At 38.3% G+C, this 22,232-nt stretch overlaps 1 protein-coding gene across 7 annotated transcripts in view; it reads right to left on the reverse strand.

Annotated features, from left to right (window-relative positions):
* Positions 1 to 212: 212 nt before the first annotated feature.
* Ccdc138 (coiled-coil domain containing 138) overlaps positions 213 to 22,232 on the reverse strand; it is a 138,843-nt gene continuing 116,823 nt past the window's right edge. For 6 of the 7 annotated variants that reach the window (XM_017801785.2, XM_017801784.2, XM_029570654.1 and 3 more), the window contains 3 exons: positions 18,535 to 18,711; positions 1,007 to 1,145; positions 215 to 673 (listed from right to left, as the gene is read on the reverse strand). In XM_017801785.2, the coding sequence (XP_017657274.1) occupies positions 508 to 673; positions 1,007 to 1,145; positions 18,535 to 18,711 (482 nt within the window). In that variant the 3' untranslated portion in view covers positions 215 to 507. Of the gene's footprint in view, positions 674 to 1,006; positions 1,146 to 18,534; positions 18,712 to 22,232 lie in introns of all 7 variants that reach the window. The other variant, XM_029570651.1, reaches the window with a different exon arrangement.

A 22,232-nucleotide genomic window follows, 5' to 3' on the forward strand; every position in this document is an offset into this window, starting at 1 on the left:
GTTCAGTTCCCAGCACCCACATTGGGCAGCTCACAACTGCCTATAACTCTAGCTCCAGGGGACCTGACATCCTCTTCTGGCCTCTCACAGACAGACAGACAGACAGACAGACAGAAACACACACACACACGTAAAATCCTTTTTAAAAGTACTAATCTATGTTAAGAAAACAAATGACAACATAGTCTGTGTTTCCAAATAAGAAATTTTATTCTAAATATTCACATAATTTTTAAAAAGATTTTTCCTAAAACATTTTTATAAAAGTAACCCCAGTGTCATAAATTCTGGAAATGATTTTGCATTAGTATTACCTTAAATGGAAACATTCTCAAATATCCTATAGGTCTCATTTACATAGCTGAAAAAACTTTCATGATAAATGATGCTACTGATAACCTGACTTGGTAGAATCTTTGGTGATTTATACTTTATAAATAAGCAAAACACACACACACACACACACACACACACACACACACACACAGAGAGAGAGCATATCCCTTTCTAATGGCTTGCATTGGAGACCAGGGAGTTACATTTTGTTAAACCCAAATTGAACAGAGTTGAATTCAGGTTAATACAGAGAAAAGCATGCTCTGGATGTGTTGTCCTTTGTAGTTCCTGAAGCATGAGATGAATTGTAAAAATTTCAAACAGCTTCTTATTACTCCTGTAAAAGAATCGGCATATTATTTAATTACATGTACTTGAAAGAGAACTTAGGCGAATGTGAGGGCATGGTACTTGTGCTCACCAGATAAAAGTACTTGCTGTGCAACCCTGAGGAACTGAGTTCAAATCTAATGAGCATCTCCCCAAATCTGTGGTCTTTGGTAACCATTAATATTCATGAATCTTAAATTTATAAGATTATTTCCCATGTACATCTATAGACAGGAAATTTTAATAAAGTTGAACTCGCAAGAGATTAAGAAAGGCTGCCCTAAATGATCATAACATAATTATCTTTCAATAAAAAATATTACAAAAACCAAAGTCTTACTTGATTTTGGAAAGTTTCTGTAGGATAATACTGAGCTTTTCTAGGATATGAAGATCAAGTTTAGGGGTTCGAAGCAGCACAGAACAAGTACGGAAAAATAAAGAGTTGCTGCAGGCTTCCAGGAAAGGCTGCAACGATTCTGCAAAACAAATTACCCATTTTTACTGTTAAGGAGTAGCTAAAAAGAAAATTAAAACAACAACAACAATAACAACAACAACAACAACAACAACAACAACAACAACAAGAACAAAAACCCAGAACTGTGTGAGTCACTGATAAACACTTACTTAGCTTTTCATTCTTCCGCACTTTTTTTTTTTTTTTGGTCTTTTTGAGACAGGGTCTCCCTGTAGCCCCAACTATCCTGGAGCTGGCCTTGAACTCACAGAGATCTGCCTGCCTCTACCTCCTGAGTGCTGGCATTAAAGGCATGTGCCACCATGCTGGGCTATTCTTTCATACTTAAGCTTTAGGGTGAAACTATGATTTGGAAAGTTAAAACACCCACTGGCTCTTGTGGAATATAACGAGAAGACGATTATCTAACATTAAGCTCATATTAGGTAAAATTCAACAGAAATCTCATGTTTGAGAGAAAGCTCAGTTTAAATAACTGGCAATAAGAAATTTTGTTGAAGTACTAAGTTAATTTTCTTTAAAATACTAAATTTAGCAATGTTAGTATTACATGGAAAGAACATTTTGAGCATAAAAGCTGAAGAGGGAAAGATTCATAAAAGATTGAAAATCTAATGAAATAACATTTAAAAATGAATTTAATTGAAAAATTAAAAGGCCTGGGAAACAAAGCAAGCAAAACCAATGAGAAATTACAAACTTAGAAGAGAGGAAAGGGGAATGACTTTGTAGTGTATTTGCCATAAGAAACCATCACTGTATAACAGTTCTTAGAAAAGGTATTTCTAGCCAGGTGTGGTGGCGCACACCTTTAATACCAGCACTTGGGCGGCAGAGGCAGGGAGATTTCTGTGAGTTCAAGGCCAGCCTGGTCTACATAGTGAGTTCCAGGACAGCTGGGCTACAGGGAGACCCTGTCTCAAAAAGACCAAAAAAAAAAAAAAAAAGATATATCTAGTATTATTTATCAATGAATACAATTAAGCAATTTACAAGAGAACATATTCACATTAAGAATAAAATAATTAGAGCCAGATGTGGTGGTGCATGCCTTTAATACCAATACTGTAAGATCCAAGGCCAGCCTGGTCTACATAGTGAGTTCCAGGACAGCTGGGGCTATAGGGAGACCTTGTCTCAAAAAATAAAAATAAAAATAAAAAGTAAAGCAAAAATAAAATAATTTGAATCTCCCAAATTTTTACACTACATGTACATATCCTTTTACTCAGTAATTCTGTCCCTAAGGACTGTTCAAAAGAGATGTAAGCAAAGGTTTATGGAATGGGAGGGAACTCATATGTGGCACTGTAAACATCACCAAATACATACACACAGCAGGACAGGTTACAGACCCTAAAGAAAATTCTATCTCTGTCATATTTCTAGACAAATGAAATTTCTTACTTATGCTAAACATGGATCCTTATATTTACAGACAAGTATACTATTCACCACTCATCAAAGAAGCTTCTTTTTGCAATAGATGGAGACTATTACAGAGTTCTACAACGGGTCAAACACAGAGAATGTCTGAGAGATGCCCAGTCCTAAGAGACACATCTACAGTAGAATCTCTACACCTAAGTCTCATGGAACATAGAAGAGGAAGCAGAGAAATACCAATACATCCCTCAACTCTCACAAGTGAAGCTTCCTCATACAACAGAGTGTGATGCACACAAAAGGTACAACTAGCTAAGTTTTAGAGAACAAGAGACTGCAGAGTGAATATCCCTGGATAGGACACCTAATATTAGACTTCACCCACTCATGTGAAGGAGCATTGCCAAAGAAGGGGCAGAAAGATTCTAAGAGCCAGGACTGTTGCACAATCATAAGGAAACAGAGTCTTTCGAGTCTCTGGGACCTTTCTCATATGAACTTGCAGCAATGGTGACAGCATGCACAAGACCCATGCAAACTCAATCAGACAAAAACCCAGCATAGAACTGAGGAAATGGGAAGCAGGCCTCAACCTTAGCTGAGGAACTACTGGCAACTGATTGCTGCTGGGTGAAGAAGAGTTGATCTTCTTTAAGGGAGTGACTCTAGATAAGCTGACGAGACTCCAGTGGATGAACTTGCACTAAGGGGTATCTGGGTACACAAACTTGACTTCATAGGCCTTAACATATATGACAGAATGCATGAAATCTGGTGGGGGGCTATGAAGGATACAGAAGGGGGAGGGGATCTAAATGCAATTAAGATTTTATTGTATGAAATATACAAAAATTCAATAAAGAATCATTTTTAAAAAGAGAGACTCAAGCAAAGATTGGTGAATAGGAGCTATAGGTAAGAAGCCTTGTTTCACTTCTCATCATTTCCTGGTAATGAGAATATTTAAAATCCTCCTTTAGCAAGCACCAATTCTACTTCTAATTCTTTGAGTTTAATTTTTCCAGATTTCACACCTAAGTGAGAGTATAAGGTATTTGTCTCTCTGATATGGGCTTATTTCACTTAATATATTGTCCTCTGGGGTTTTTTTTGGTCTTTTTGAGACAGGGTCTCCCTGTAGCCCCAGCTGTCCTGGAACTAACTATGTAGACCAGGCTGGCCTTGAACTCACAGGGATCCTCTGCCTCTGCCTCCCAAGTGCTGGGATTAAAGGTGTGCGCCACCATGACCAGCTGAATTTCCTCCTTCTTAAAGGCTGAATAGAATGTATTGTTTACCTTCCAGCAGACACTTCAGATGCTTCTGTATCTTAGCTATTAGATGCAGTGCTACAGTGACAAGGGGTACAGACATGTCTTTGGCATACTGATTTCAATTCCTCTGCATATATACTTAGAAGTGGCATTGCTGGATTGTGGGTAATTGTGGTTTTAGTTTACTGAGGAATTGTTTTCCAAAGTGGCTACACTAATTTACAAAACCACCAACAGCATATGAGGTTTCCCTTCTTTCTATTTTCACCATTTTCCATCCCTCTTTCCCTTTCTTTCCAAGACAGGGTCAGTGTAATCCAGGCTAGCTGGGAAATCTTGCCCCCTCCCTGTCCCATGATGTAATTACAGGCACATGCGATCTGCCAGCTCTTCTTGATAATGACTACCTAATGGGTGTGACATGGTATCACATTCTGGTTTTATTTACATTTTTCTGAAAATCAGAGACGTAGAACATTTATGTTGTTTCCTGCTACTAAGTAATTTGAGTTTCTTGACTATTTGGACTATTAGTCTCCTATCTAATGTAATCTGAAAATATTTCATCCCTATCTATGGATTGTCTTTTTGCTCTGCTATTTCCTTTGCAGTACAGAAACTTCTTAGTTTGGTCCAATCCTATTTATCTATAATAATTACTTTTGTTAGCTGTGCTTTTGATGTCTTGTTTGAAAATCACTGCCCAAAACAATGACAAGGAACTTTCTCTTAGATTTTCTAATACTTTTACAGTTTCAGGTCTTATCTTTAAGTCTTTAATCTGAGTTTATTCTTAGGTGAAGAGAAACATGGGACCTAATACCAATCTTCTACATATGGATATTCAGTTTTCCCAATACCAGTTACTTAAGAAACTATCCAGCTGGGTGTGGTGGCACACGCCTTTAATCCCAACACTTGGGAGACAGAGGCAGGCAGATCTCTGAGTTTGAGGCCAGTCTGGTCTACATAGTGAGTTCCAGGCTAGCTGGAAAAAAAACCCTATCCTTTTCCTATTGTGTGTTATTGGCACCTTTGTCACAGGTATATCCCCATGTGACCAATTTTCCCATTTTATAAGAAAAGCAAATGCAAAATTTCCTCAAACTCTCAGTAGACTTCCAATTTTAATCTCATCAAGTGTGCCAAGCACGTGGCTGTTCTTGTCAGCAAGGAAAGCTAAGGGACAAAGTGCATTTTAGGTTTTTGCAGCTTACAGAGGAAAGGCAGGCAAAGAGGTAAGAATGTAGGAAGTGTCAACCCACAGCTTTTGCTGCAAGCGTTTATGTTGTTTCTTGAAATAAAAATTTTCAGTGCTTTATACATAAAAATATTTAACCGAAATTAGTATTTCCTAAGCTTGATAGAGCACAATGAATCCTCAGTTTGAGAAAAATAATCTGAAGATGCAATCTCAGCTACAGATCACTTTCAACAGTAGGGAAAAAGTGGCATTAAAGACTCCCTGTACTATTACCATACAAACACACCTGACAAAGCACAAGGAGCAAGCAATCTAAGAAAATAATTTAAAAGTCAGCCTCTGAAATCCCAAGAGACTTATTTATATAAACTCTGCCAACATTCCCTATAGCAAGTTTGTATTTTTGAATGTGCATGTTGTCAGCAAGTCAGTCAGCACACTCTTTGTGATGGTGATGTCCATGTTAGTAATCAGCCTGTTGAGAACAAGCACATACAGTTTAAATGCTTACAGTCTTAAGTTTGTATTTCTCAAATAGCAGCCATTTTAATGTTTTTAGAATTCTAAGGCAAGGAGTAAGCAGAATAAAATTATTTTGAAAAAACAAAACCTCTCCTAATTCTGATATTAATGTGCTAATATTAATAATATATTAATATTATATTAATATACCCAGGACAAATGTATTATTTTATACAGTGAGGATTTTATTTCTATTGCCAATGATTAAAAAGCTACAACAAACAGACCTTTGGAGACTGCCTGAGAGCACTTGAATCAAGCCTCCGTGTGGTGTGGTGGGCTTCCCAGGTCTCTCTGTGCCCATCCCCCTACATTGGGGCCACTGCAGTCCAAAACACTGCCCCACGGTCAGGATTCCCTGCTGGGCAGTAGTGGCCCAGACCTCTGGAGGCTGCCTGAGAGTGCCTGACTTGTGCCTGACTCAGGGTGCTGTGTGGCAAACTTCCCAGATCCAGACATGACCATTTCTCTACTTTGGGACCACCTGCAGTCCCTCCTGCTGTCCTGGGCCCAGGCTTCCCTGCTGGCTAGTAGGAGCCCAGACATTTGGAAACTGCCTGAGAGCACCTGACTGAAGTCTCTGCAGTGTGAGCTTCTCAAATCTCACTTTGCTCATCCTCCTGCTCTGGGACCATCTGGAGTCCTTCCCACTGCTCCAGGGCTTAGGCTTTCTGCAAACTAGTAGGGATCAGTACTTCCATCTCCCATCTTTCCTTGGACCTTGGCACTAGTCATTTAAGGCTTCTGAAGTGCTCTTAACTAGCCAAGGCCACTTCACCCTCCTGAAGAGTTCCTGCATAGCCAGAATGGAGCCATCTGTTCCCTCCAATATAAAATCAAAAGAGAGAACCTGAACCCTAAACAACCAGCTTTTCATACCCAATCAGAAAACAACCAAGGCACATCGACAATACAAACAGAGTCAGACTTCAACTCAACAAAGGAAGGCTTGAGTTTCATACCAGAATCAGAAGCAACAAAAGAAATCCACATGCCAAAACCACAACAAAAATAATAATAGGAAAAACCAAAATAATATGTTCCCACCAAACATCACCAATCCTATAGAAAGAGTTCTACAATAAGAACCCCCTAGAGATAATCCAGGACATGGAATTTTAAAGAACAATCATAACCATGATCAAAGAATTCAATGAACTTAACACAAAAACAAACAACTTAACTAAAAGAAGGATAAACTTGTGAATGAATTCACAAAAGAGACAAAAATATTGAAGAAAATTCAAGCTTAAATGAAAAGGAAGTGAAAATTTTGATAAGCCAATTTAAAATGACAGGAGACAGCCTCACCACTAGAATGAATGAAAGGGAAAACAGAATATCAAGATTGGACAATAAAGTTGAAGAACTGGACCACCCAAGCAAAAAATATGATACATTTTTAAAAACAAAGGAATTGTGTATGCAGGAAATGTGGGACATCATAAAAAGACCAAATTTATGGATCATAGACATAGGAGGAGAAGAATCTCAGGTTAATGATATTGACCATATCTTCAACAGGATTGTAGAAGAAAATTCCCCCAAATTAAGGAAAGACATGCCCACACAAATAAAAGAAGCACAAAGAACACCAAAGAGACAGAACCAGAAAAGAAACACCCCACCTCATATGATAGTGAAAACACTAAATGTATAGAATAAAGAGAGAATACTAAAAACTGCAAAAGAAAAACAAGTCACATACAAAGGAAAACCCATCAGGATCACAGCTGAATTTTCCATGCAAACTATGAATGCCAGAAGAGCCTGGATCAAAGTATTCCCAATAGATGCCAATCCAGAATACATTATCCAGCAAAAATGTCTATTTTAGTTGAAGGGGAAATAAAAATCTTCCTTGACATGAATAGTCTGAAAGAATTCATGTCCACAAAACCAGCCATTAAAGAATACTTAAAGCAATACAAAGAACAGAGAAAAGAACAACTATACCCCATGGGCAACAGAAAGAAACTAAATGAAGGTATAATTGTGGAAACACAAAATTAGGCAAAGAATGAAAACAGTAACCAAAATGTTGGCAACCAATACACATCTTTCAGTAATAACTTTAAATATCAATGGACTGTAATCCCCAGTCAAAAGACATAGGCTAGTTGAATGGATTGAGAAACAAAAATCCATCTTTTTGTGGTCTAAAACAAACCCATCTCATCTTCAATTACACTACTACCTTAAGGTAAAAGGACAGAAAAGAATATTCCAAGCAAACAGCACTAAGAAACAAGCAGGGGTTGCAATTCTAATATCTGACAAAATAGACTTCAAACTACAATTAATCAGAAGAGATAAAGAGGGTTATTTCATTCTGATCAAAGGAACAATTAACCAAGAAAATATTACAATCATTAACATATATGCACCAAACTCTGGTGCACCCAAATTCATAAAAACAAAACTACAGGACTTTAAGGCACAAATTAACCCCTTAGAAATAGCAGGGGACTTCAATACCCTGCTGTCTCCATTAGACGGTCAACTGGAGAAAAAATAAACAGAGATGTTTGAATTGAATGATGCCATACATCAAATAGACCTAACAAACATCTACTGAATATTCCACCCGGCAGCACCCCATGGATCTTTCTCAAAAAATAACCACATACTGGGGCACAAAACAAACCTCAACAAATACAAAAAAACTGAAATAATTCCATGTGTTCTATCAGACTACAATGCAATAAAGCTTAGAATCAACAATGGAAGAAGCCCTAGTAACTACATGAACTCATGGAGATTAAACAACACACTCCTGAATGATGAGTGCGTCAAAGGAGAAATTAAGAAAGAAATAAAAGTATTCAAGAATTCAACGAAAAGGACAATACAAAACAACAAAACCTCTGGAATACTTTAAAAACAGTCCTAAGAGAGAAGTTTATAGCTGTAAGTGCCTACAATAAAAAATCAGAAAGTGCCGGACGTGGTGGCACACACCTGTAGTCCCAGAACTTGGGAGGCAGAGGCAGGCAGATATTTGTGAGTTTGAGGCCAGCCTGGTCTATATAGCGAGATCCAGGACAGCTGGGGCTACAGAGAGACCTTGTCTCAAAAAGACCAAAAAAAAAAAAAAAAAAAAAAAAATCAGAAAGAGCACAAATAAATGACAACATTGAAACTCAAGACTCTGGAAAGGCAAGAGCAAATGAAACCCAAATCCAGCAGATGAGAAGGAATAACAAAAATCAGAGCAGAAATTAATGAAATAAAAATAAAGAAAAAACAAAGAATCGATGAATCAAGAGCTGGTTCTTTGAAAAACTAAATGAGATAGATAGATCCCTAGCCCAGTCAACCAAAAGGAAGAAAGAGAAAATCCAAATCAACAAAATCAGAGATGAAAAGGGAAACATCACAATAGATACCTAAGACATACAGAACATTGTAAGGGAATACTTTAAAAACCTATATGCTATTAAATTTGAAAACCTAAAAGAAATGGATGGATATCAAAAATCATGAGAACCACCAAAGTTAAACCAAGAAACGATCAACAGCTTAAACAGACCCATAACATATAAGGCAATGTAAATAACAATACAAAACCTCCCAAGTAAAAAAAAGCCCAGGTCCAGATGGGTTTACAGCAGAATTCTACCAGACAATTAAAGAATATCTACAACCAGTATTATGTAAATTATTTAAAAAGATAGAAACAGAGAGAGAACCCCCAAACTCCTTCTACAAAGCCAGCATCACCCTAATACCAAAACCAGGTAAAGACACAACCAAAAAAGAAAATTACAGACCTATATCCTTAATGAGCATAGATATAAAAATTCTCAGCAAAATACTTGCAAACTGCATTGAAACACACATCAAAAAGATCATGCACCATGATCAAGTTGGCTTTATTCCAGAGATGTAGGGATAGTTCAATATATGCAAATCAACAAACATCATAAATGCACTCAGACAAAAATTACAGGGTCATCTCAATAGATGCAGAAAAGGTCTTTAACAAAATTCAGCATGCATTCATGACAAAAGTCCTAAAGGAAACTGGACTAGAGGGAACGTACTTCAACATAATTAAAGCTATATATAACAAACCCACAGCCAGTATCATTCTAAATGGAGAAAAACTGGATGTATTCCCATTAAAATCGAGAACCAGACAAGGATGTCCACTATCTCCACTCCTTTTCAATACAGCACTTAAAACACTTTCTAGGGCAATAAAACAAGAGAAGAAAATTAAATGAGTACTAATTGGAAAAGAAGAGGTCAAGTTATCCTTTTTTGCAGATGATATACTTTACCTAACAGATCCCCAAAATTCCACTAGAAAACTCCTAGAATTGATCAACACTTTCAGTAAAGTGGCAGGTTACAAAATTAATCTACAAAACCCAGTAGCCTTTCTATATGTCAATAACAAGCAAGTGGGGAAAGAGCACAGGGATAGCCTCCCATTCACAACAGCCTCAAAAAATAAAATATCTCAGAATAAATCTGACCAAAGACCTCTACAATGAAAATTTTAAATCTTTCAAGAAAGACATTGAGGAAGACACCGAAGATGGAAGGACCTTCTATGCTCATGGGTTGAAAGAATTAATATTGTGAAAATGACCATCCTACCAAAAGCAATATATAGATTTATTGTAATCTCAATCAAAATCCCCATGATATACTTCACAAAATTAGAGAAAAAATCCTAAAATTCATATGGAAACACAAAAGACCCCGAATAGCCAAAGCAACCCTGAGCACAAAGAGTAGTGCTGAGGGGTTGAGTGTACCAGATCTCAAACTATATTACAGAGCTACAGTCATAAAAACAGCATGGTACTGGCACAAAAATGGATACATACATCAGTGGAACACAACTGAAGATCCAAACCTGAGAACACACAATTTCAGTCACCTGATATTTGACAAAGGTACCTAGAACACACACTGGAGGAAAGAGCATCTTCAACAAATAGTGCTAGCAAAACTGGATCTCCACCTGTAGAATAATGAAACTAGAAAGTTTATAGCTCTAAGTGCATACATCAAAACTTAGGTAGTACCCTACAAGATATAGTTGTAGGAAAGGACTTTCTAAATCAGAAATCAATTTCTTCAGGAATTAAGATCAACAATAAACAAGTGGGACCTCACTAAACCAAAAAACTTCTGTACAGCAAAAGAAACAATCAAGAAAGTGAAGAGAAAAACCACAGAGTGGGAGAAAATCTTCACCAGGAACCAACTGACAGAGGTTTAACATTCAGAATATATAATGAACTGAAAAATAGAGAATCAAGAAAAAAAAAACCCAATTAAAAGATGGGCTATAGATCTGAACAGACAGTTCTCAAAAGAAGAAATAAAGTTAGCTAAGAAACACCTTAAAAAGTGTTCAACATCCTTAGTAATTGTGGAAATGCAAATTAAAACCACTTTAAGACTTCACTTTACCCCAAACTGGTTAAGATCAAGAGAACAAATGATACCAATTCTGGAGAGGATGTGGGGAAACGGGAACACTCATTCTCTGCTGGTAGGACTGCAAACTTGTGCAACTACTATGGAAAGCAGTGTGGTGAACTCTTAAAAAATAAATGTACCATTTGGCATATACCCAAAGGACTCACCCCACTACAGAGATACTTGTACATCCATGTTTGTTGCCATTCTTTTCACAATAGCTAGGAAATGGAAGTGACCTAAGTGTCCCTCAACTAACAAATGATTAACAAAAATGTGGTACATTTACACAATGGAGTTCTACTTAGTGGTAAATAAAGAAGAAATCATGAACTTTGCAAGTAAATGGATGAAACTACAAACTGTTATACTAAGTGAAGTAACACAGGCTCAAAAAAAAAAATTAACGACATACATTCTCCTTCATTTGTGGATCCCAGCACCAAATCTTTATATGTGAGTGTATATCCTGATGTAACTGCAGAAACCAGGAAAATGGAAAGGAACCAGGGATGTAAAGGAAAGAAGGAAACTGAGAGAGAACAGTAGGAGGCAGGTGTTACCAAGGGTGAAATGGGTAAAATGGGGGTACTTTAACTGTGCTGCTGTGGCACCTCTTCAATGGGTTTATGTAAAGTCACAGGTATGCTTCTAACTAGGTACATTTAGTGTATGGTTTCAAGACCTTGATTCATTTTTATGTGTGATGGTGTTTTTCCTTCAAATTGTCTCTGTGAAGGAGGCCTGAAAGGGAAATTGAGGCCTAGAAAAACTAGATAAGTACTCCAAAGATTCCAAGGCTAGACAGAGGTCAAATAGATGTAAAACAGATGTCTGTAATGTAAGGCTCATTCTACCACAGGCCAGAAATTAAGATTTACTTAAATTTAAATTCCAGGCTTGCTTTTTTCTCAGCTCCAGAATATCACATTTTCTGGTATATTTTATCAGTGCATTTAGCCATTGCAACTATCCAGATCCTAGACTTCTAGTTTAGGGATGTGGCCACCTGCATGAGTAATCTTGGAGCACTGTATCCCAGTTTGCAAGTGTTAAAGAGCAGAACAAAGGGCTTAAGGTCTACTTATTTAGAGGATTAGACTTTCCCAGGAACTTTCTCCTTTAGTAAGAAAAATAATCTTACTAGATTACAAATAATGTATTTATTAGAAACAAATTTTTCTGTACATATCTAATAAAGATTAAATCTCCTTGTACTTACAGGATAACCAAGTATAATTTTATGAAATAGTTGACCAACTTGAGTGAAATTACTTTGTAGCACCAGAAATTCATATTTGGACAAATAGTATAATCAACATGTACTCACTTTTTCCTATGTGTTTAACCTCTGTTCAGGTTATACTCCAATACAACTCTTATTCAAATTGAAAGCACTTAAAAATTCTGATTACTGTGAAAACCTTATTGTTTTAGTGATAGGAAACTTTTCAAAGTTCAGATAAGGGTAATTTATGTCTGCTTTAAGCATATTTATTTGCTTGACATAATTTCCATTTTAGATGTAAATCTAGTACCTGATATTAGTCATTTGGCACACTGAATTACAAGGATAGGTCAAAAATACTTCTTTAGCTGTTTTTTTGTTATTTGTTTTAAGGTTTCCAGTTTTTTGAAATAGGGTCTCATTCTGCAGCCCAGGCTGGCCTGGAACCAACTATGGAGTCCAGGTTGGATTTGCACTCATGGAAATCTTCCTGCCTCAGGCTTTATGAATGCTAGGATTTACAGCATGAGTCACCACACCCAACATAGTTACCTCCTCTCATTTTTGTTATCTTCTAGGTTTGAGATAAGAAACTCATTTCTTGATTTATACAATATTGATGCCATTTTAAGATCACAGAAAAAAATTGTGGAAAAAATAAATCTCAACAGAATTTACTGGCAGGTAGATTTTTCCCCCTCTAACTAGTGGGCACTGGTTATCAGCTATGAATAGATTGCTGTGTTTCAAAGTGTGTGTTTGCAGTGTTCTGTGAAGCCTGGACTTTCTCAGAAGTGTCATGGCTGGGAGGAGGTATCTATAGGATGAACGTAACAATATAGGAATTGAGCATTTAGAAACTTGTGGAGCAACTTGATAGTACTTTCATGTCTGTTCATCAGTCTAATATTAATTTAACATTTGGAGTTGTATTCTGCATGTTTTAACCTTTTTGAGTTTCTAGTGTTTTTAATGGCACTTTGTAAATGTGTGATATATTCTCTGTTCTGGACTGGAAATTTAATGAGATTGATCTCTCATTGCAGTAGTTTGAGAAGCAGCAACCTGCCCCATCCCACTGAATGAATGAGGTTCAAGCAGCAATGTAGGGGCTGGAGAGGTTGTTCAGTGGTTAAGAGCACTGGCTGCTCTTGCATAGGACCCAGGTTCGGTTCCCGACATTCACAGCAGCTAACAACCATCCTTAACTCCAGTTTCAAGGGAGCCAATGCCCTGTTCTGGCTTCCATGGGCATTGCATTCATGTGGTGCACTTACATACATGCAGGCAAAACACCCATATACATAATTTTTTTTTCAAGATTTAAGCTGTTACAATTTTATTAGAATTTTAAAGAAAAATCCTCAGGGCAGATGAATTGGTAATCTTGGCAGCTGCCCTGAGGTGGAGGATGGTTGGGAGAAGGAAAGAAAGCCATGAAACCATGCAGGTTTACAGCCCACATGGGGGTTAGACACATGGCTGGCTAGCAGCCACATGGCCGGGGGAAGGAAGCTTTAGAGAAAGTAAAGAAATACAAGATGCTAGGGGCAGCCCAAAGCCTTAAACAAAGAATGTTTAAAAAAAGAAGTATGGAGAAAAAAAGGAAAGATTACGCTTTTCTGAAGAATTCAGAAAAGTGGACACACTTACAGAGACCTACATGACTGTGGCTGGTCCAGAAGTTCTGTGCTAGGAGGCAGGATTCCAGGCAGAAAAACTTCACTATCTCAATGCACTGCCCATCTATTTAGCAAAACTTAAGGTGAGCCTGCCTTCCTAGGGGTGGTCCTAGGACCAGATGATTCACCAGTGAAACTGGAAAGGGTTTTTTTTTTTTTTTTTTTTTTTTAACAGAGTAGATTTTACAGTCTTAACCAGTTAAACGTACACAAAATGGAGGCGCTCAGGCTATTACACTCCCCACTGACTCTGGGACGTGAGTCAAATCATTGACTTGTTCTGATTTTGTGGCTCATATGGCAGCTAACAACCATCCTTAATGCCAGTTCCAAGGGATCCAATGCCGTCTTCTGGCTTCCATGGGCAGTGCATGCATGTGGTGCACTTACATACACATAGGCAAAACACTGGTATACATAAAATTTTTAAAAATGAAAACAAAAACAAAAAGAGGAATGTCAATGGCCAAGAGAAGCAAATAGAAGCAAATATCATTCTCAGCACCCCTACATATAAGCAATCTGTGTTAAACTAGAAACCACTGGCAACAAGGTAAAAGAATTTGTCCAATTTAAAAACCAAATCAGAAAAAGAAAATCTCACAAAGTATAAAACATCAGACACATGAATTAAATACACTAGTTACAAGCAAAGTCAGTGTCCTCACCCTGCCACAACACCCTCCTTAAAACGGTAAGACTGGCTAGGCTTCGTATTTTGATCCCAGCACTCAGAAGGCAAAGGCAGATGGAGCTCTGTGAGATTTTGGCCAGCCTGGTCTACATAGCGAGTTCCAGGCCAGGGGGGGGCTATCTGGAGACCCTGTCTGAAAACAAACAAGCCAACAGACAGACAGATGAAAAACAGTAAGATGGAAAAGGCAACAGCAGGAACATGCCTCTGTCATTATGCTCTCATTATGTAGAAAATTTGATGAACTTACTCCCTCTGAGCAAACAGACCAGAGAAAGACATTCAAATGCTTAATGTTTGAAGAGTATGTCTGTAACAGATGACCACTGGAAAACTGCCAAGTTAGGGGAAATTTGAACAAAGGTTAGATCAATCCAAACCTAAAAGCAATAAACAACAAGAAATAATAAAGGTTCAGGGCAGAAATTAATAAAACAGAGACTAAAAGAACATTCGTTCTTTGAGCAGGGCGTGGTGGCACATGCCTTTAGTACCAATACTTGGGAAGTAGAGGCAGGCAGATCTCTGTGAGTTCCAGGCCAGCCTGGTCTACATTGTGAGTTCCAGGCCAGCCTGGTCTACATAGTGAGTTCCAGGCCAACTGGAGTTACAGGGAGACCCTGTTTCAAAAAAAGAATTAGTTCTTTGAAAAAAATGAACAAGATTAACAAATTTGAGATGAAAAGAGGGAGGATACTACAAATTCCAATAAAATATAGAGAGAAGCATTAGGGAGTATTATGAAATGAAAACCTTTACTCCTTAAGCTTGGAAAACAAAAAGATTCCTAGATACATGTGACCCATCAAAATTAAATAAAGACAGAAACGACTTAAACAGATCTATGCCTATCAGTGAGACTGAAGCACCAATAAAAAGCCTCCAAACAAAGAAAAATCTAGGACCAGATGAATTCACTGCTGATCACTACCAAACCCTTAGAAAAGAACTTAACACCAATGTTTCCCAAACTAGTCCATAAACTAGGAAAAGAAGGAACACCACAAAACTGATTAACTACCCTGAAACCCAAACTGGGTAAGGCCACAGCAAAGAAGGAAAACTATACACCAATTTCCCTTCTGAACATAGATGCAATTTTTCTAAATAAGAATCAATTCAAGAATATAACAAGAAAGTTATACACCATGACCTAAGTTAGTTTCATTCCAGGGATGCAAAGTAGTCAAAAGTGTAATCCAGCACATGAACAGACTTAAGCAGAGAAATTACATGATCACCTCAATCTATTCAGAAAAGGCCTTTGACAAAGTACAACAATCCCTTCATGATAAAAGGGTAAAAAAACTAAGAACAGAATGAGCATACTGTTATATGACAAACCTATAGACAACATTATATTAAATGGGGAAAAATGAGAGCATTTCCTCTAAAAACTGGGATGAAAAGTTGGTAGCCACTCTCTACTATTATTAATATATAGGGCTTGAAGCTTTAGCTAGAATAGACGAGCAAAAGAAATAAAAGGGATACAAACAGGGAAAGAACAAGCAAAACTATTCCCATTTGCAGACAGTATGATCCTACACTTAAAAGACCCTAAAGACGCCACCAGAAATCTTTAGGCTTGATAAACACTTTCAGCAAAGTAGCAGGATAGGATACATAATAAATATATACAGAGATTGATACACACACACACACACACACACACACACACACACACACACACACCTTGCCAATAAAGAAATCGGGAGGCAAAAATCCATCCACAATGGTTTTAAAGTAAACAAAACAACAAGAATTATCTAGGAATAAACCTAACCAAGGAGACAAAAAACCTCCACAATGAAAACTTATATGACACTGAAGAAAGAAACTTAAGACAATAGAATGGAAAGACTCCTAGCCTCATGAATAGGCAGAATTGGTGTTGTAAAGATAGCTATGTTACTGAAAGAAGTCTATTAGTTCAATGCAACCTACATCAAAATCCCAGTGACATTATTTACAGAACTAGCAAAAACAATCCTAAACTACATATGGAAACACAAAAGGCCCTTAACAGCTAAAGCAATTTTTAGTAGGAAAAGCAACAGAGGAATTGCAATACCTGATTTCACATTGTATTACAGAGCCATAGCTAAACAGTATGGTACTGGCAGAAAAAAAAAAGACATGTAGATCAATGGAACAGAAGACCCAGAAATAAACCCACAATTACATCCAACTAATTTTGACAAAGGTGTCAAAAACATACACTGAAGAAAAGGCAGCCTCTTTAACAAAGAGTTCTGGGAATACTGGATTTCCACATGTAGAAGAATGAAACTAGATTCATCTCTCTTACCTTGAACAAAAATTAACTCAAAATATACCAAATATCTTAATGTAAGACCTGAAATTTTGAAGGCATTTCAAGATACAGGCATAGGCAAAACTTTTCTGAAAAGTACTGCAAATGATCCCAAGAACTGACAAACAGGATTACATGAAATTAAGAAGCTTCTGTAATAGCAAAACAATTATCAGAATGAAGAGATGAGCTACAGAATGGGGAAAAATGTAGCTAACTACACATCAGACGAGGAATATCCAGGATGTATGAAGAACTTCAAAAGTTAAACACACACACACACACAGAGTGCACAAATCTTCCAATTAATAAATAAGCCCATGAACTGAATAGATAGTTCTCAAAAGAATAAATCCAAATAGCCAATATATACTTGAAAAACTGTTCAAAATCCTTAGGGATCACACAAATGCAAATTAAAACTACTTTGAGACTCCATTTCACTCCAGTTAGAATGGTTATGAAGAATACAAATGCTGGTGAGAATACGGGGAGAGGGAAACCCTTATTCACTGCTGATGGGAATCTAAACTTCTGTAACCACTAAGGAAATCAGTATGGCTCAGTAGTTAAAGAGTACTTGATATTCTTGCAGGGGACCTGGATTCGGTTTGCAGCACCTACATGGCAGTTCATAGACGCCTGTAACTCCAGTTGCAGGGGATCTGACACCCTCTTCTGGCCTCTGCAGGCACTGCACACACATGGTATACTTACGTACACACTCGCAAAACATTCAAACATAAAATAAATCTTCAAATAAACTGAAAACAGAATTACCATATGACTCATCTATGCCAGTCTTGGGATACATCCAAAGGATTCTCAGTCAGCAGATCACAGAGACAATAGTGCGGCCATGTTTGTAGCTACCCTATTCACAACAGTCTGGAAATGGTAGCAGCTTCAGTGCCGATGAGCAAATGAATGAATAAAGAAAAATGTGGTACATACACAATGTAATTTTATGCAACATAAAGAAAAATGAAATCATGACATTTTCAGGAAAATGAATGTAAATGGACATTGTTAAGTAAAATAAGCCAGACTCTGAGAGACAAATATTACATTATCTCGCATATGCAGAACTTAAAATTAAAATTCTGTATATGTTTATGAGTGTATTTTCAGGCCATATTAACTAGAAAAGGTATTATGAGAGGGGGAAAAAGAGCTCTTAAGGGACATGGGAACTAGAGAAGATAGCAGAGTACAAGTGATAAGGAAGTAGAGAGGGGACATGGTGGCTAATACGTGTTTATAACTCCAGTTCCAGAGAATCTGATCCCACTTCTGACTCCTGGGCATGACACAACATGGGTGCACTTACACAGACGCAGGCAATACTCTCATACACACAAAATAAAAATATTAAAGATTTTTTTAAAAATACAACTCAGGTCTCACACTGAGATTCTAAAAAAAAAAAAAAGACAACACAGTATGATACATATGTATAAAGATGCATGATGAGACCTATTGTTCTGTGTGCTGACCTAAACAATAATTCTTATAAGTAGCCATAATTTAAAAAATGCAACAGTGCCTCATATGTGGAGTTATATATTCAGATCAGAAGAGGGAAAAAAAAGTATCATTCCATTTATATTTTTTTACATATATAAACCCAAAACTCACTTGATTCTACTGTCATCTGAAGCAAACTATCAATGACATTGGACAGGAGCCCTTTGCTGGATATTCTCAGGTGACCTAGGATTACTGGAACAGCTTGATACTCCAAAAACAAGGTTTTTCCTTCATCTGTCTTCAAGTCCAAACAAAGAGAATCAAATGCTTGAGCCAAGTAATCAGCTGAAAAACAACATGAACAACCATGTGGGTATCAGAAACAAAGGTTAAGAAAAAAATAGCAAGTGCCACCACATTAACAAAATAAAAATACAAACAAAATTTAAATGACAAGAGATCACAAACTAAATTGAAGTTCATTCCTCCTCCCTAGTTTACTAGAACTCAAACAGGAAAATTCAATTAGGAAGGAGTAAATTTCATTTAGACCTTTCATGGTTTAGTACAAAAAAAATAGTAAGCCCCATTTTCCTTTTTATATCAAGAACATTGATTATTGTTAACTAGCACAGTACTATATATTTTCATATTTGATTATCACTACTACATGCTTCCAAAAATTTACACTGCATCAATATTTGTATCCTTACAGTAGTGTCTAACATCACATCTTATTGTTGCTTATTTAAAAACATGACTTTATACAAACTTGCTCAATGAATTTTAAACGAAGACTTCTGCCTCCTACTACAAAGCAGTATTAGGCCATTCAAGGACAATGTCCAAAGACTAGGCTCCGCTCTGCTGGAGCTACATTTTGTAAAACCATGAACATGAAGGGCAGTAAGTTTACAGAGACCAGCACTACTGCAATGGCACTTGTAAATCAGACCCCCTAACCCTCTCTTAAAAATATGACTGGGGGGTGGTGGTGGGGTGGAGTGATTGCTCAGCGATTAAAAGCACTGACTACTCTTGCAGAGGACCTGGGTTCAATTCCCAGCACCCACATGGTGGCTAAAAACCATCCTTAACTCCAGTTCCAGAGGAATCCAAAGCCCTCTTCTGAGGCATTGTACAATGGGTGCACTCACATACATACAGGCAATACACTCATACACATAAAATTAAAAAAAAATTATACACACACACATACACACACACACACACACACATGACTGGGGGTGCTGGAAAGATGGCTCAGCAGTTAAGAACACTGGCTGTTCTTGCAGAAGACCCGGGTTAGAATCCCAGCACCCACATGGCAACTAACAACTGTCCAGAACTCCAGTTCTAAGGGATCCGACAACCTCTTCTGTCCTCCATAGGCATTGTACAATATGGGTACACTTACATACATGCAGGCAATACACACATACATGTAAATAAATAAATAAATAAATAAATAAATAAATAAATAAATAGTTTTTAAAATAGGACTGGGAAGCCTCTGAATCAAGAGTAAGAAGTACTGGGGCTGGAGAGATGGTTCAGCGGTTAAGAGAACTGACTGCTCTTGCAGTACCCGTGTTCAATTCCCAGCACCCACATGGCGGCTACAAACCATCCTTAACTCTAGTTCAGGGGAATCCGAACTAGATACAAGCTACTGTCATTGCTCTTGGTTGCCCACCAAACAAGGTGACCCTATTGCCAAAGACTCCACACACTTTGGTTGTTGAAAATTGTTGGGGACCCCTGTTGTGTAAAGTAGCAGTCTCTCCATGTCCGGATAGCCCATGGGCTCGGCTTCATATGCAGAGGCTCCTTTTATCAGCAGGGTGCCTTCCCAGCATCTTTCTGACTCATCTTTTGAAGTAGCCATCACAGAAACATGGCCTCCGGCTCTGAAACTGCCAGGTTTTCCTGTGTGATTTTCAGGCAGTCTGACAGCCTGGCAGGAGCCCACCACCACATGTAAATAGGGCATCCTAAAAGCACCTATCAATTAAGGCTTTTACCACTGCCCCCACAGCAGAGTCACTAAATAAAGGAGCTGTACTGAGCTGAGTTCTGTGTCTTACTGCCTACGATCCAGTCTTCCCAGAGAGAGCTGTCTCTTCGTAAGGCATGGCTCATGGAAACCCTGCTTTCGCCGTTTCTCGCACCTCCCCTCGTGACCTGGTGGCCAACGGGTCCCGAACTTAGAGAGAGAGTGCATGGTGGAAATTGAAATGGAACCCGACCGGGCAGCTGACCGGTTCTAGAGCCACCAGCTCCGGTAGCAGAGACCCACAGCAATGCGGTGCGCGACCCGCCGCACCTCGGCGCCCGCAGGAGACCAGCGCCACGCCCAGCAGCTGGCCCCCCGAGATCCCCGCACCCCATAGAAAATGGAGAAATCAAGCTGGAACTTCACTGGAAGCTTCCATCCTACTGGCTTTCACAATACTGGATTCAGGCTACTGGAGGGAAAATTCAGAAACAGTCTTATGTAGCTGTAAACATTACAAACTACAATACCAACCTTCCAGGCAAGATGAGACCACTGGTGCAATAGTAGCATGACTATTATGGGGATAAGCAACCACTTTCTGACTGGATTTGAGGCCTGTAACCTGGTCAAAAGCCTGAGGCTGGGGAGGTCATAGGCCCTAAGTGGAACCTATTACTGCTGTTTTCTAAGTACATGTGATGTCAAACTTCTTTGTAAACATGTACTAATATGCTTATACACATAGATTACAACTGGTCTCAGCCTCGGTCATAGAAGCGTCTATTTACAGTGGGCAAAGAGACTCATAACTGGTCAAAGTGCTGAGAACAGGTGACAGTTAAATGATCAGCCTAAACAGACCATCCATATCATCCCCTCCAAAGCTCCAGGAACAGCGTAGAAGTAGGGAAGAGAAGAGGAATGTAAGAGTCAAAGGAAGGAGTCGTGTGAAACGCTGCCATTACACTGGAACTCACTGCAGCTGTGGTTACCTGCACAAGATGGGGCCCATCAATTCTGTCATGGATGAGGAAACAGCTCATGAGTTACCACCCCTCCCTGAGGAGCTACTGAAAGTTAATAGTTGCTCAGGAGGTAATCATTTTCTTTGCGTATGGACACATGCTCCAGTAAATAACCCCTCACTGATGCTCATGTAAGCAACCCTAATTAAATTCAGTAGGTCACAAAAATAGCAAAACCAAACAAAAGGAAGAGACATGAAAATAAGAGGGGGCCTGTTGGGAAGTAGGGGTTCAGTGGGAATGGGAAAGGGATGAAAGAGGTAATAAGGGGCAAAAACAGCCAAAATACTTACATACATATATGTATTTGAAACTGTCAAAGATTAAGTTTTAAAAGTGTCTTAAAATATACTGGAAGTATGACACAAATAAAACTGAAATATTAAAGAAACAACTACAACCCTAATTATGAAAAAGAGACCACAGAGGAGGCAGGGCAGGTGGATTTCTGTGAGATCCAGGCCAGTCAAGGTTACAAAGCCAGACCCTGTCTCAAAGAAAGGGAGGGAGGCAGGGGAGGGAAGAAAGAAAGGAAGGAGGGAGCGAGGGAGGAAGAGAAACTACCATGAACCCCAACAAACTAGGCCAGTGAGATGGCTCAGTGATAAAGGCAGTTAGTTGCTACCAAGCCTGACAACCTGAGTTCAATCCCTATAACCCAAATAGTAGGAAAGAACCAATTTCCCCAAGTTGTCCTCTGACCTCCAAATGAGTATTGTGGCACATACACACAAATAAATAAACAAATGTAATTAAAATTTAAAAACGAGCTGGGCATGGTGGCACACACCTTTAATCCCAGCACTCAGGAGGCAGAGGCAGGCGGATCTCTGTGAGTTCGA

The sequence above is a fragment of the Nannospalax galili genome, unplaced genomic scaffold (genome assembly GCF_000622305.1).
Source record: "Nannospalax galili isolate Female #2095 unplaced genomic scaffold, S.galili_v1.0 scaffold323, whole genome shotgun sequence".
NCBI lineage: Eukaryota > Metazoa > Chordata > Mammalia > Rodentia > Spalacidae > Nannospalax > Nannospalax galili.